The 13,475-nt window shown below is 33.5% G+C and overlaps 2 protein-coding genes across 2 annotated transcripts; both read right to left on the reverse strand.

Moving 5' to 3' along the window:
* Positions 1–5,656: 5,656 nt before the first annotated feature.
* LOC114722017 (F-box protein At1g80960-like) lies at positions 5,657–6,667 on the reverse strand. The gene has a single exon (XM_028907925.1). It carries the CDS (start codon positions 6,665–6,667, stop codon positions 5,657–5,659), a length of 1,011 nt encoding a protein of 336 aa, XP_028763758.1.
* A 1,683-nt stretch (positions 6,668–8,350) lies between these two features.
* On the reverse strand, positions 8,351–10,603 carry LOC114722018 (putative F-box protein At1g67390). Its single transcript, XM_028907926.1, has 3 exons — positions 9,632–10,603; positions 9,388–9,525; positions 8,351–8,677 (listed from the first exon to the last, which is right to left on the reverse strand). The coding sequence occupies exons 1-3, from the start codon at positions 10,601–10,603 to the stop codon at positions 8,351–8,353; spliced, it is 1,437 nt and encodes a 478-aa protein (XP_028763759.1).
* Between the last annotated feature and the right edge of the window lie 2,872 nt (positions 10,604–13,475).

Here is a 13,475-nt window from a genome sequence, read left to right on the forward strand (position 1 = left end):
AATTAGGTTTGGAAAGTCTCTCAGGACCTGGTAATTGTTTAAGACAATTTTGGTTGGTTCCTACGTCAAAAAACGAAGACTCTAGGCTTAAATTTTTCACATTCTTTCCCCTTGCATATATTAAGCAGGTCACAACTTCCTCACAAAGGATACTATATGTAAAATGGGTGAATCGGCAACTATGCAAATCACTAGAGTGACTAACCAAAATAGAAGAGATCGTCTGGCCATAACACGAGGCTTCTGTTCATGACATGACTAAGAGTGGAATGAGGATCATTGGCTTCTTCAGGGTTTTGTTTTTGAGCTAAGGGCATAATCATACGCCTCCCTACAATCTCAAGATGTGTATTGAATCGCCATAGTCCCCTCCATCTTTTTGCAAGCACACTGGTTCTCACAGCTTCAACTACGGGAAGAACGCAGATAATGAGGCACAAGAGATCATCTGGGAGTTGGCTTATGATATCTGGGTTTTCAGAAGCCAGGTTGGGCTGGGTTGTTGATGATGATGATCCAGTCATAGACATTTTTTGGGGAGTGAAGTGTGTGCCAAGAAATTCTGGGTTTGAGTTGGTTTTTCTCTCAGAGAAGGTTTGGAGAGAAAACAAGTTCTGAGATTGGAGAGTGAGGGAAGGAGAAAGAGCAGCTAATTATATATAAATCAATCTGCCCGTTATCTTTGTGCATGAATGAGATGGGGGTCGCATGTGGACTGATACAGTAATATATTGTCTGTCTTAATACAATTCATTTCTGGTTTTATTAATTGGTTTTAAATTCAATGAGCTAATTATCTTTTTCTTCTGAGAAGGATCAGAAAATCCTCGTCTTTTTTTTTTTTTTTCCAAACCAAATATTTTCTGTTCCTTCTGTGAGTAATTTTTCTGTTTCTAATGTATTGTAGGCACCTCGATGGGTGGGACAGCTGGCCTAGGGTTTTAAAGCTTTTCCATGTCCAAGGTAAGGATCGAACCCTCGACACTTGGTTAAGGGAAGATGAGCCCCCACCGCTCAACCACACCCCCCGGGTTCTGTATATGTGATTTTATTCATTCTAGTTAAGTAAAACCCAGTAATTACTGATTAAGATATCTGATTTTATTTTATACAAATTAGTGATCATCTGGCCCCGTGTTTAAGAAAAATGTGTCTGGTTTTAACAAAAGGCGGGTTTCAAAGTACATTGTTTTTCCTATTACACTGGGTACATGGTCTTCTTATTATATATGTATGAGAAATTAATGCACAGGATTTGGTCAGAATGAATGTATTAAAAATACTAGATCCTAAACTTGTTTTCTATGAATTATACACACCCAAAAAAATATTTTGTTTTTATTATTTGAACCTTGCTCTTACTAATGCTTCACCTTTTTTGATTTGCCAAGATGATCAGCAGCGCTAAGACTCATTAATTAGTTAATTATTGAGGAAATTACTCTGATATGCTTTTATTTAATTAATTTAGCCTTATATTTATATTAGATTATGTATATATGGAGTTAAAGTTAATTGAACAAATGGTTACGTTAACGTTAACGCCACCTCCAAGAACCATGTTTTATTATGTGATGAATTCACATGATACAACATAGATTTTGGAGAGTGGACCCCAAGTTTGTTTCCTGGTCAAGCGAGCGCATAATTTCGTCGTTGTATAAAAATGGAAAAGAATTTATATCAAGGATAAAAATAATTAGACAGCTTAAGTTATATCCTCCATCATTGAAAAAAATTTTAAAAAACAGAAATAAAGAGAGAAAATATGAGTTTAATTAAACTGTACGTGGGCCTTTAGTCACATTTTGCTGACCACTATAAGAAAACGGTTCAACCTTACATCGATATAAGCATCTTTGATTTTACGTTTATATCAAGGTAAGCGAAAAAACATGTGAAAAGAAACGTTAAGAAAGAGGCAAACATACATTTGATAGGTAAAGGGGAAAAGTGTTATAAGTTTGTTTCCAAGCAAAAGGTCCTTCAAGTATGCAAAATTTTTAATTATAATATCCTCTTGTTCTAAATATAAGATCTACTTTATAATACAAATTATATCAAATCTTATATTTAGAATCAGAAATTATACTACAAACTAATTTTATATTTAGAACTGAGGATAGTATAAAGCTAATGGTATTATTGTATGAAAGCTCTTGTATAAGTAAAAAATCGTGAGTTTGATCTCATTAGTAACTTTCTGCTATTAGCAGTATCTACAATTTAATATATGTATGTGTATGTATATATAAAATTTGTGCAGCAAATTCTATCAAAATAACTGTATAAAATTAAAATATTGGCCCCAAAGTACTTATTTCTTTTTGAATTCGTCAAGATGAGCAGCACTAAAACTCATAAATTATCAAGGAAATGACTAGATACTTCTATTTAATTTAGGTTTAGACTAGCAGATATGATAAATTTAGCATTAATTGAACAATTGTTTGCATAATATATACCACCCAAAATGCACAACTAAAGCAGCGAAACACATAAATAACAATATATATTTCAAATAGGGTTTTTTAGGTGACTATCACCATTTCAAACACACAAACTACTACATACGAACTGAGATGTAGATATGACAAACTCAATTATTTTTATATATTTTGGTATCTTTTATATGAGTTTTGTCAGCTTAATTGGTCCCTTTTTGCCTTAATTGATTTATTTTGTTTTATTTTGAATTATTATTTTATAGGGGCAAAATTGTTATGTTTTGATTTAATTGTGACTAATTGATTTTTGAGGACAATTAATGCTACCTTATCTTTGAATTTTTGCTTGCAGGTTTTTGGAAGATTTTGAAAATAAAAAAAAAAGAGAGAAAAGAAAAAAATAAATTAAAAAAAAAAGAAAAGAAAATAAAATAATAAAAGGGGGGAGCAAAACGCTGCGTTTTGCTCCACCCCTAATATCTAATATTACATTCACCATAGGAGGACCCGGAGAGGAGAACACGAGGAGAGCTGAGCTAAGCGGCGCTGAAAACAGAGACAAAAACAGGGGAGCAGAAGGGCGAACCAGGCGGCGAGACCGTTGACCGCAATCTCTCCATTCATCTTCTCTACGTCTTCTCACTGGTGGCAGAGAGAAGACGGCGAGAGTGACAGAGCCAGAGGAGACGCACGCACGAACCAGCGAACAGGGGACCGGAGCTGATACGCCGAAGAAGAAACGCGAGGTGGCTGGAGGGCAGAGCGAAGACGAAGGACAATCCGGAGAGCAAGCTGGGCGCGGCTGGAGAAAGGACCAGAGAACGAACACGACGGCGCCTGCGTTCTTCCATGGCAAACCGTAGCAAAATTCTGAATATGACAATTTTTATGGCAAACCGAGGCTAGACTCTATAATTCTCTAATTCAACAATAATGGCAGGAGCTTGGATCATTAAAGGGGAGTTTTAGTTGCTTTAATTTCCTACTCAATAATTGTTTAACAATTCCTAGGTCTTAGGATAGTTTTTCTAATTATTGAGATAATTGTATTGCTTAATCTGATTATATTTGGGGATTATTGTGACTGGATTATTGTTTAGCATTTGACATTGGGCTGTTTATAGCTTTGATTTCAATTATGATGTTGTGGTTATGACATTTGTATTGATTTTGGAGTTAATATATTGTGATTTTCTAAGGTGGCTTAGAATCTTGGATCATATTGTCTTTTGCTAGCTTTAAGTCTATTGTTGTGAATTTAAGAATTTAATTGAGCATTGGTTTTTAGTATCCTTAATTTCATTTTACTATTCTGGTTGCAGTTAGTAATTTGAATTTTAGGAAAATATTTTGTGGCAACTCGAGGTGGCTCGGTTGTTGGATTAAAAGCTTAATTATAATTCTTAATTCATTGTTTTTAACTCCCATATCTTTTAGAGTGATGATTGCCTACATTGTTGAATTAGAGGATTGATTATCATCAGTGTTATTTGTGTGTCTCATTTTCATTTCTTTCATCTTCAGTGATTTCAATCATCTTTTATATAAAAGAAAATAACAAAAAAAAAAAGTATTTTAATTTCAATTTAATTCAAGGCATTTAGTTAGCAATTTTTCAAACTCAAATTAAAAATCATTTTTATAGTTTAGGTTACTTGCATTTATTTACTAGGGTTTAATTTCGTTTTCGGCTCCTCAAAGTGAAACGACCCGAGTTGTGCACTATACTGCATTAATTCGGTTAATTTTTGGAGTAACCCCAAAGCGACAATTAAGGGCAGTTCAACTTCAAGATAACATTTAGTAACAAACCCAGAAACTGAGAACTATTTATAACTTGTCAGCGCTCTGCCTTGAAGTTCATCGATCTCTTGTACAGCACTACGTATTTTGAACTTCAAGATTATTGAGAGATTTGGAGAAGCACTTTTAATAGCCATAAGCCTTTGTTCATCGATAATTGCTTCGCTGCATATTATAGTAATCCTCTCCAACTTCCTGCCTTCTGCTATGATGAACCTTAAGAATGCAAATTCTTCATTTTTGCCTTTGAATCCTCTCAAATATACAAACTTCAGCTGGTTTTGGACACAGTCACAAGCATTTTCGAAATTCCAGTAACTAGATCCGTCCATAAAATTATCACTAGGAATAACCTGTAGAACAGAAAAGAGTTATATAATAAGCGCACTCTCTGATCAGAATCATAATACAGTAATCTGGACAGTCTATAAAATTTATAAAAAGTTGCAGTACTATTTATATGTCATAAATAGCATCGGTCAGACTCATTATAAATTATGAGTCTACAGTCGATTCATACATTTGACTTTAATCTAGGCCTGTCTAAAAGTAGTAAATGGTTACACAGAAAATATCTCTTCCCCTCCCCCGCAAGACATTCCTTCCACATAAGTTGTCTTTTTAGAATCATACTCGTATGCCAATGATTCTAACATCAGTCGTTGGATTATTAAGACTTGCACAATGCCAAAAGCTATAACATTATTTTTTACTTAACCACATAGACCCAAACATTATGTTTCTAATTTCACTCTAATCTCTTGCTTAACCTTGTAAAGACAAGATGTTACGTTGGCTATAATATAACCCACCAATTAGAGTGGATTATATATAATATATTAAAGTTTGCTTTTAAATGAATATGCAATGTTATAAGGCACAATGGACAGCAAGATAGGGTTAAGTAGAAACCTCGAGGCACCCTCTTTCATGAGTTTATAGTTAAAATGAACAAATTGAACGTAATAGAATCGAGAGGAAACTTGATATCATCACATACCGGTAAAGTCATTTCAAGAGTTTCCAGACAAGTGCATGATCTCAAGAAAGCTGTAAATAAAATGCACTGTACTGCATCATTCAGGTCCATATCAATTGAAAGTTTGGACAAAGTCAGCAAAATATTGCTCCCGGAATCCTACAAAGTGAAGAAAATGAAGACTTGGTTAATTAATTAGCACCGACCATAATATATGCAAAACAGAGAGACGTCACAGAACTGCTATTTAGCTTACCCAATAATAACGGAAGTTGAAAAGAAGACTGAAAGCCTTGAGGACGGTTCTCTCTTGATCTAAAGCAAGTACCGATCCCAATGTTGAGTGGTTGTAACAATGGATAACCCTAAGGCTTGGGGTATAAAGTTTCATACTTTCCGGAGAAGTGATAGTATCAAGGAGAAAAACTTAAAGCCTCTCAGCAAAAACAAGTATTTTTTCAAGGACCAAAGCAATCAGTTGCAAAACCTTCAGATTGGTATTTTGAATTTCAAAGTTGCTAAACCCAGAACACTCAAAGAGACATATATTCTCCAATCCTTTACAGTTCTTCAAAATTCCATCGAGGGTTTCATCATCGATGTCCACATTCTTCAGAATCAAGGTTTTCATCACATTCTCGCATCCCTCAAACGGTTTTGAAGTACGCAGATCGTAGTGAATGAGCTGAAGTGAACAGAATCCCGAGAAAATCCCCGTTGGAAAATTAGGTTTTGAAAATCTCTCAGAAGGTGGTAAATGTCGAAGACAGTTTTGGTTTGTTCCTATGTTATAAAGCTCACACTCTATGCTTACATTTTGCACATTCTTTGGCCTTATAAATCCAAGCCAGGTGACGACGTGCTCATGGAGGATACTATATGGAAAATGGATGAACCGACAACTTTGCAAGTCACCAGAGTGAAAAAACAAAAAGGAAGCAATCGTTAGACCATGGAGATCCATGCGACGATTCAAGAGTTTACCAAGTTCTGAATAGGGACGAAGTGCTTCGTAAGGGTCTTCTCTTTGAGCTAAGGGCATAATCATGCGTCTCGCTTCAAACTCAAGATGGGTATTGATGGATCGCCACAATCCCCTCCATCTCTTTGAAAGAACATTCGTCCTTGCAATTTCGTCGATTGGAAGAAGAGAAAGGATGAGGCACAAGATTTCATCTGGGAGTTGGCTTATGAAATCAATCTGCCTGGCCTTGGTTCTTGATCTGGTCATAATCATTTTGGTGGAGTGGTGAGAAGAGAGTCTAGAAATTCTGGGTTGAAGTGAAAGCCCAGAAGAGAGAGCTTTGAGAATGGGAGAGTGTGAGACGAAGAAGAAAGGAGAAGTTGACTTTATAAAGCAATTAACTTGTCCATTATCTTTCTGTTCATGAATGAATTGAGGGTTGCATCTAGACAGCTGCAAATTGTCTGTGGTCATACCATTAATTATATTTTCTGGTTTTGGTAATTGGTTTAAAATTTGAGTTAAATGTTTGCTTTTAAGAGTGATCAGATTTTTTTATTCAAAAAAATATATTTTTCTGTTACTTGTACGAGTGAATTTTTTTTCTGTTTGCAAAGTTCATTAAAAAAAAATAATAATAAACACTTCCCTGCAATTTTTGATGTATATCATTGTATCTTTTCTGAAGTGAGTGCACATTCATTCTAATTAATTTAAAATCAGGAATTATTAATTAAGACTATCTAATTCTCTTTTATATAGATTAATATAGTAGATATTCATCATCTGACATTGTATTTTTTTTTTAAAATACCATGGCCGGTTCTGGTTCAGAAAAAGTTTTCAATATACATGCAACTCTTTTGGGTACACAATGTATACATGGTTTTCTTCATTTTCTTGAGGATATACTTGCATTAATGTACCAGATTCTGAGTAATTATATTAAAAATATTTGGTTCAAAGTATTTAACTATTTGTTTCTTTTTAGCTTTTTTTCCCTGAACCCTCCTTTTTTCTTTTCTGGTTTGCCAAGATGAGCAGGCAGCAGCTGTAAATTCATAAATAAATTGTGAAATGCGCACGATTCCGGCATATATCCAAAAGGAAAAAATTCTATTAAATAAAAAATAATTTTGCCTAAAGTTCCATTCCCCGTTATTTATTTATTTTTTAAAATAGCTTAATATGGTCTAATTTTATTGATTTATTGATCATCATGGGGGAAAAAAAAGAAAGGCGTGTTTCGTTTTGCGTTTGTTTCAATACAAATGGGAAAAAAAATTATGAACAGTAACAATAACACAAACCATTCGTTTAAAGTGACTGGTGAAATAATCATGTTAGAAGTTTGTAATTTCTGTTCTACTACGACATTTTGTGTTTTGAAGCTAAGATACTATTAACGGCAAAAGATATTATTGGATCAGTAAAGTGGATATTCATATCCACTATCTAGGATATAATCCTGTGCTTTCTTAATATATACTATGTAATGATTTTGGCCAAAATCGGTCTTCAGCATATACACGTGTTTTTTTTTTAACACAACGTACTTAGTTTCTGTCTATGCGTGTGTATGTATGCAAAATTTTGCGGGATTATATATATAAATATATATATATATATATATATTACTTGCATTGACGCCAGATCGATTCTGAGTTATTATATTAAAAATATCTTACTATTTTTTCCTTTTCTAGTTTGCCAACATGTCTTTGTATTTTAGGCGGACGAGTTAACGGATATATGTAAAGAGGAAACATTTCTAGAAGGAAGTCTCTTGATATATTCTTATTTGTCTAACCTCTTTTGCACAAGGTTTTGATATGGCAGAATGAATAATTACAGTAATAAACTCAGAAATTAATTATGAGAAAATAACTATCTGCTTTTATTTCAGATTTAGATTAGATAATAAGATGAAGTAAACATTAACTGAAAAATTTTGCATAACGCAGTAGTAATAAAATTCACATGCTATTAGCATCTCAAACACAAACAAATTAATTAACCAGCACTTGTCACAAACCCGGAAAATCATTATTCAAAGTCATTGTACCAAGTACTTATATGAGTTTCTACACATTATGACACCAGTCGACACATATGGCTGGAAGCTCTTGATGAGAACATATACTGACTTGTTGAGAATTACTTGTATTTTATGATCTCCCTGCGTTGAAGCTCAGTGGTCTCATCTAGATCTCTATGTATTTTGAACTCCAAGATGACGGCAACATTAGGGGAAGCCTTTTTCAGAGCCATGAGCTTCTTTGCATTGATCTTTTGCCTACATATAACAGTAACTCTCTCCAACTTCCGACCTTTTGTTATGATAAGTTTCAAAAATTCATACTCTTGGGTATTCCCTCTGAATCCCCTCAAGTAGACAAACTTCAACTGGTTTTTGATAGGATCACAAGCACGTTGACGTTCCCAGTAACTATATCTATCAATCATATTTCCATCGGGAACGGCCTGTAAATTGCAGAAACAAGTTATAAAGTAACATATTTGCTGAACAGATTTTTCATTTTTGTTCATTGATGTACAGATACAAACCAATATAATAATGCACACTCTGATCATAAGCATGTATAACACAATCATGAAGAAAGAAAAATATATCCACATCTATATACACTTCGTAAGAGTTTACAGTCCTATTTACAAGTTATAAGCAATATCCCTTATGATTTTAGACTCTGTAAAGTATGAGCTCACAGTCTACTTAACATAAAAAAGAATTTTGAAACGGGACAACAATTATTACATCAAAAATTTGCTAATAAGGTGTAAGTCAGTGCATATATATATACTACCTAATCACAAACTCTAAATATATGTTTCATTATATTTGACCCCTTAATTAGAAGGGCTTGTCAAGGCAGCATATTAGTCACACACACTAACGTTATCTTTTGATTTCATTTCACTCTAATCTCTTGCTGAACCTTGTAAAGACAATAAGATAGAGGCTAGATAGACATCTTAGTATAAGCCACCAATGGGAGTGAACTATAATATGCAAACGTTTGCTTTCAAGTGAATATGCAATGTTATATGGCTAAATTTGACAATAACCTAGAGTTAAGTAGAAACCTTAAGGCAATCCCTTTCAAGGGTTTACAGGGTGCAACGAACAAACTGAACACAATAAAATGGAGAGGAAACTTGATGTCACATACCGGTAAAGTTATTTCAAGAGTTTCCAGACGAGTGCATAATCTCATGAAGCATACAAATAAGTGACACTCTATTGCATCATTCAGGTCTATATCAATTGAAATTTTTGACAAAGTCAGCAAAATATTGCTCTCAGAACCCTACAAAGTGAAAATGAAGACATGGTTAAAATTAGCAGCATCATATATATAATATAGTACAAAACAGAGAGACATCATAGAAGCACTGTTATTTAATTTAACTTACCCAATACCAACGGAAGTAGCCAAGAAGATCGTAAGCCTTGAGAAGGTACCTCCCTTCAATGTAAGCCGTCACTGATCCGACCATCGAGTGGGTGTAACAATGGATAGCCCTCAGGTTTAGGGAATAAAGTTCCATAATCCTCGGATCAATCAAAGTATCAAAGACCAAAACTTCGAGCTTCTCAGCAACAAGAACTAATTTCTCAATTTTCGTAGCATACAGCTGCAAAACCCTCAAATTGGGATTATGGATTTCAAGTTTTAAATACCCACCAGCGGTACACTGATCCAGACAAAGATTCTCCAAACGCTGACAGTTCTTCAAAATTTCATTCAATGTAGTATCATCGATATTCACTTCCCTCATAATCAAGGTTTTCAGATTCTCGCATCCCTCGAATGGTTTTGAAGTACGCAGATCGTAGTGAACGAGCTGGAGTGAATACAATCCCGAGAAAATCCCCGGTGGAAAATTAGGTTTCAACAATCTCTCATGTTCGCTTAAAAGGATAAGCCGGGTTGTTCCTATGTCAAAAACATCACTCTCTAGGCTTAAAAATTTCACATTCCTTCTCTTTAAAAGTCTGAGCCAGGTCACAACTTCCTCACAGTAAATACTATATGGGAAATGGAAGATTCGGCAGCTGTGCAAATCAGTAGAGAGACGAAGCAAAACGGTAGAGATCGCCAGACCATACCTCACGATTCTTCTGCAGAAGGCATTCCTAAGAACTTCTTCAGGGTACAGTCTTTGAGCTAAGGGCAAAATCATACATCTTCCGTCAAACTCAAGATGGGTAGAGATGAATCGCCAAAGTCCCCTCCATCTCTTTGAAAGGACACTGGTCCTTGCAATTTCGTCGATTGAAAGAAGAGAAATGATAAGGCACAAGATTTCATCTGGAAGCTGGCTTATGTAGTCACGCCTTTCATCAGCAGCGGCGAGCTTGGCCTTGGTTCTTGATCTGGTCATAATCATTTTGGTGGGCTGATGAAGTTTGTTCAGAAATTCGGGGTTTGGAAGTGAAAGGAGAGCTTTGGGAGTGGAGGTGTGAGAGGAAGAAGAAAGAGGAGTTTGACTATATAACGCAATTAACTTGTCCGTTATCTTTCTGCATGAATGACACGAGGGTTGCGTCCAGACAGAAGCAAGTTGTCTGTCCTAATACCCTTAATTTCTGGTTTTGGTAATTGGTTTAAAATTTTGAGTTAATGGCTTTCTTTTAACTGTGATCAGAAAACATTTTTCTTAAAACCATTTTTCTGTTACTTCCATACATGAATGATTTTATTAGCAAATTCATTTAAAAAATAATAAATTCTTCCCTAACACTTCCTTGCAATTTTTGATATAGATCATTATGGGAAAAAAATTTAGGTCAAATTCCTTGTATCAATAACGTCAAGTACTCCAATTATATATAATCATGTGTCCTTTTTTATTTTATATGGATTTATAACTAAATGTTATTAAATGCTAATATTTTAAAAATAGAATACATGGTCATATGTGACGTAGAAGAACTTGACATAATAGATATAAAAAATTTGATGTAAGTATTATCTTGTCATTATTTTACCATATTCTCTAGAACTAAGTGTACATTTATTCTGATTAATTAAGATTCATGAATTATTAATTATGATTATACTCTTATAGTTCTATTTATAAGTCACTTCTAACATGTTTTACACAAATACAGAAAAATCTTAAACTCTATAAGCTCTCATTTAAAATCTAACAACTTTATAACTTTATTTAATACTCTTCCGGTCCTAAATATAAGACCTTTATATATATTTTGGATCGGAGGAGTATATATTATACCTCATATAAACAAAGTCAACATAATAATAAATAAAGGGTACAATTGTATATCCATACAAAAAATTTCTCTCAATACCTTATAAATAGGACCAGAAAAGTATGTGTGTATTAATGAAGTGGATATACTTGGATTCACTGTCTGGCCTTGTGTTTTCTTAATACCATGTCTGGTTTTGGTCAAAAGCAGTATTCATTGAACATGATTTTTTTCGTCCATAATGTACATGGCTTTTTAATGTATATGCAACGTTTTGAGGATATACCATCATTAATGTATCAGCAATTATATTAAAAGGTCAGTTTGAGAACATTTAATTTTTATTACAACCTTCCTCTTGTTAATATTTTTATATGTTGATGGAACAAGCGTGTATGGTATTAAAATTTAACCGAAGTTAGTCAATCATTAGACTACCAATGAATCGAGTAATTAGTACTCCTTTAGTCTTTAATATAAGACACATTTAACTAATTTGATTATATTAAGAAAGTTAGGTAAGTTAGTTAATTATAATAAATGTAACACGTTTTTCCTAAAACACCATAGCCTTCTTTCTTAATATCCCTTCTTCCTCTTTTACTTGATTATAGTTGAGGGAAAATCTATAGGCGTAATTTAGAAAAATTTTATAATATAATAAATGAGTTTTATATTTAAGACTAAAACCAACTCAACAATTGGGTCCTCTATTAAGCACCGAGGAGTATCTTAATTGGTTTGGTCACGAGTTTCAAGCAGGTTGACCAATTTAATTATAAAGTCATAAAACGACATTATTCTAAGTTAAGTAATGGTTGGTCAGATTTGTGTTTTAATAATTTTATTTTGTTTGTATTATATGTTATTTATTATAAGGGAATATTTCTATTTACTTATAAATTAATGGCAGCTTTTTTATTTAGATATTATTTATAAATATTTTTATATCCTCTAATTATATTATATTATTTTAATCATGATTATATTAGTTTTATATGGATTCAACTACATTTTAAACTAATGACTCATAAACAATAATTGGTTGACAGATTTAATTACCTGTCCAATAATTCCAGTAAAATCGCGTTTTTAATGGTGTAAGTGCCCGTTTGGATTAGCAGTGAACAACTGTGATTTTAGATAATCGTGAATTTTGTAAATGACACTGGTTATAAGTAACAACAGTTAATCGTGATTTCTGTTTGGATTTTTTTTGGTAAGTAATTTTAAGAATTGTGATTATATTTGGTTTTCATTTATTAAAATCGCTTATGGACGTATAATTACTAAAAAGAACATAAAGTTAATATTTGAGGAGAGATTTTTGGAAGAGTATGGGAGGATAGACTGGAAAAAATTTAGTTGCTGAAAATTGATCGGGATTTTCCAAACACATAAGCTACTTCTTATCGTTTATCCTAAAAGTGTGGTCAAAGGATAAAATCACGATTTATCAGGATTTTATAAAAATTATCCAAACAAGACAAACATACTTCATAATCACTTATTTGTATTTAAACAGATTTATTTGAAATCCTACCACTTAACCAAACAGGCTCTAACCAATGCAGAACCATTTCACGAGGGGACGGCTCGCCCAGCCCAACATTGGTATGACCTAGGATGAAGAGAGATTTCGCCCTGCCCTTGGATCGTGGGTGAGCTCAACTCCTTTCCAAAAATTTAAATATAAAAAAAAAACCATTTCACGAGGGGGAAGTGTGGATTTTGAGGTGAGCAACGTCACTCCAAGCACATCTCAAAATGAGAAAATGTTTTATTAAATATAAATAAATAATCATGCCTTTGGTCAATTCCCCATTATTCATTTTTCTTCAAAAGAAAAAGAGCTTAAAATGTCGGCTAGTAATGACAATTTACGTACCGACCATCGTAAAGAAACATTACGACGTAAACATGAACGCGTTTAAAAGGTCGTGAATGATAAAGTAATATTATAAATAAAGCTTTATAATTAGCATCGAAGATAGTATTATAATAAGTAAGACTTTTTAGGTTAATTTGTGGAGGATAATA

The sequence above is a fragment of the Neltuma alba genome, unplaced genomic scaffold, assembly GCF_004799145.2.
Source record: "Neltuma alba isolate B1F8T4 unplaced genomic scaffold, ASM479914v2 tig00012081_pilon, whole genome shotgun sequence".
NCBI lineage: Eukaryota > Viridiplantae > Streptophyta > Magnoliopsida > Fabales > Fabaceae > Neltuma > Neltuma alba.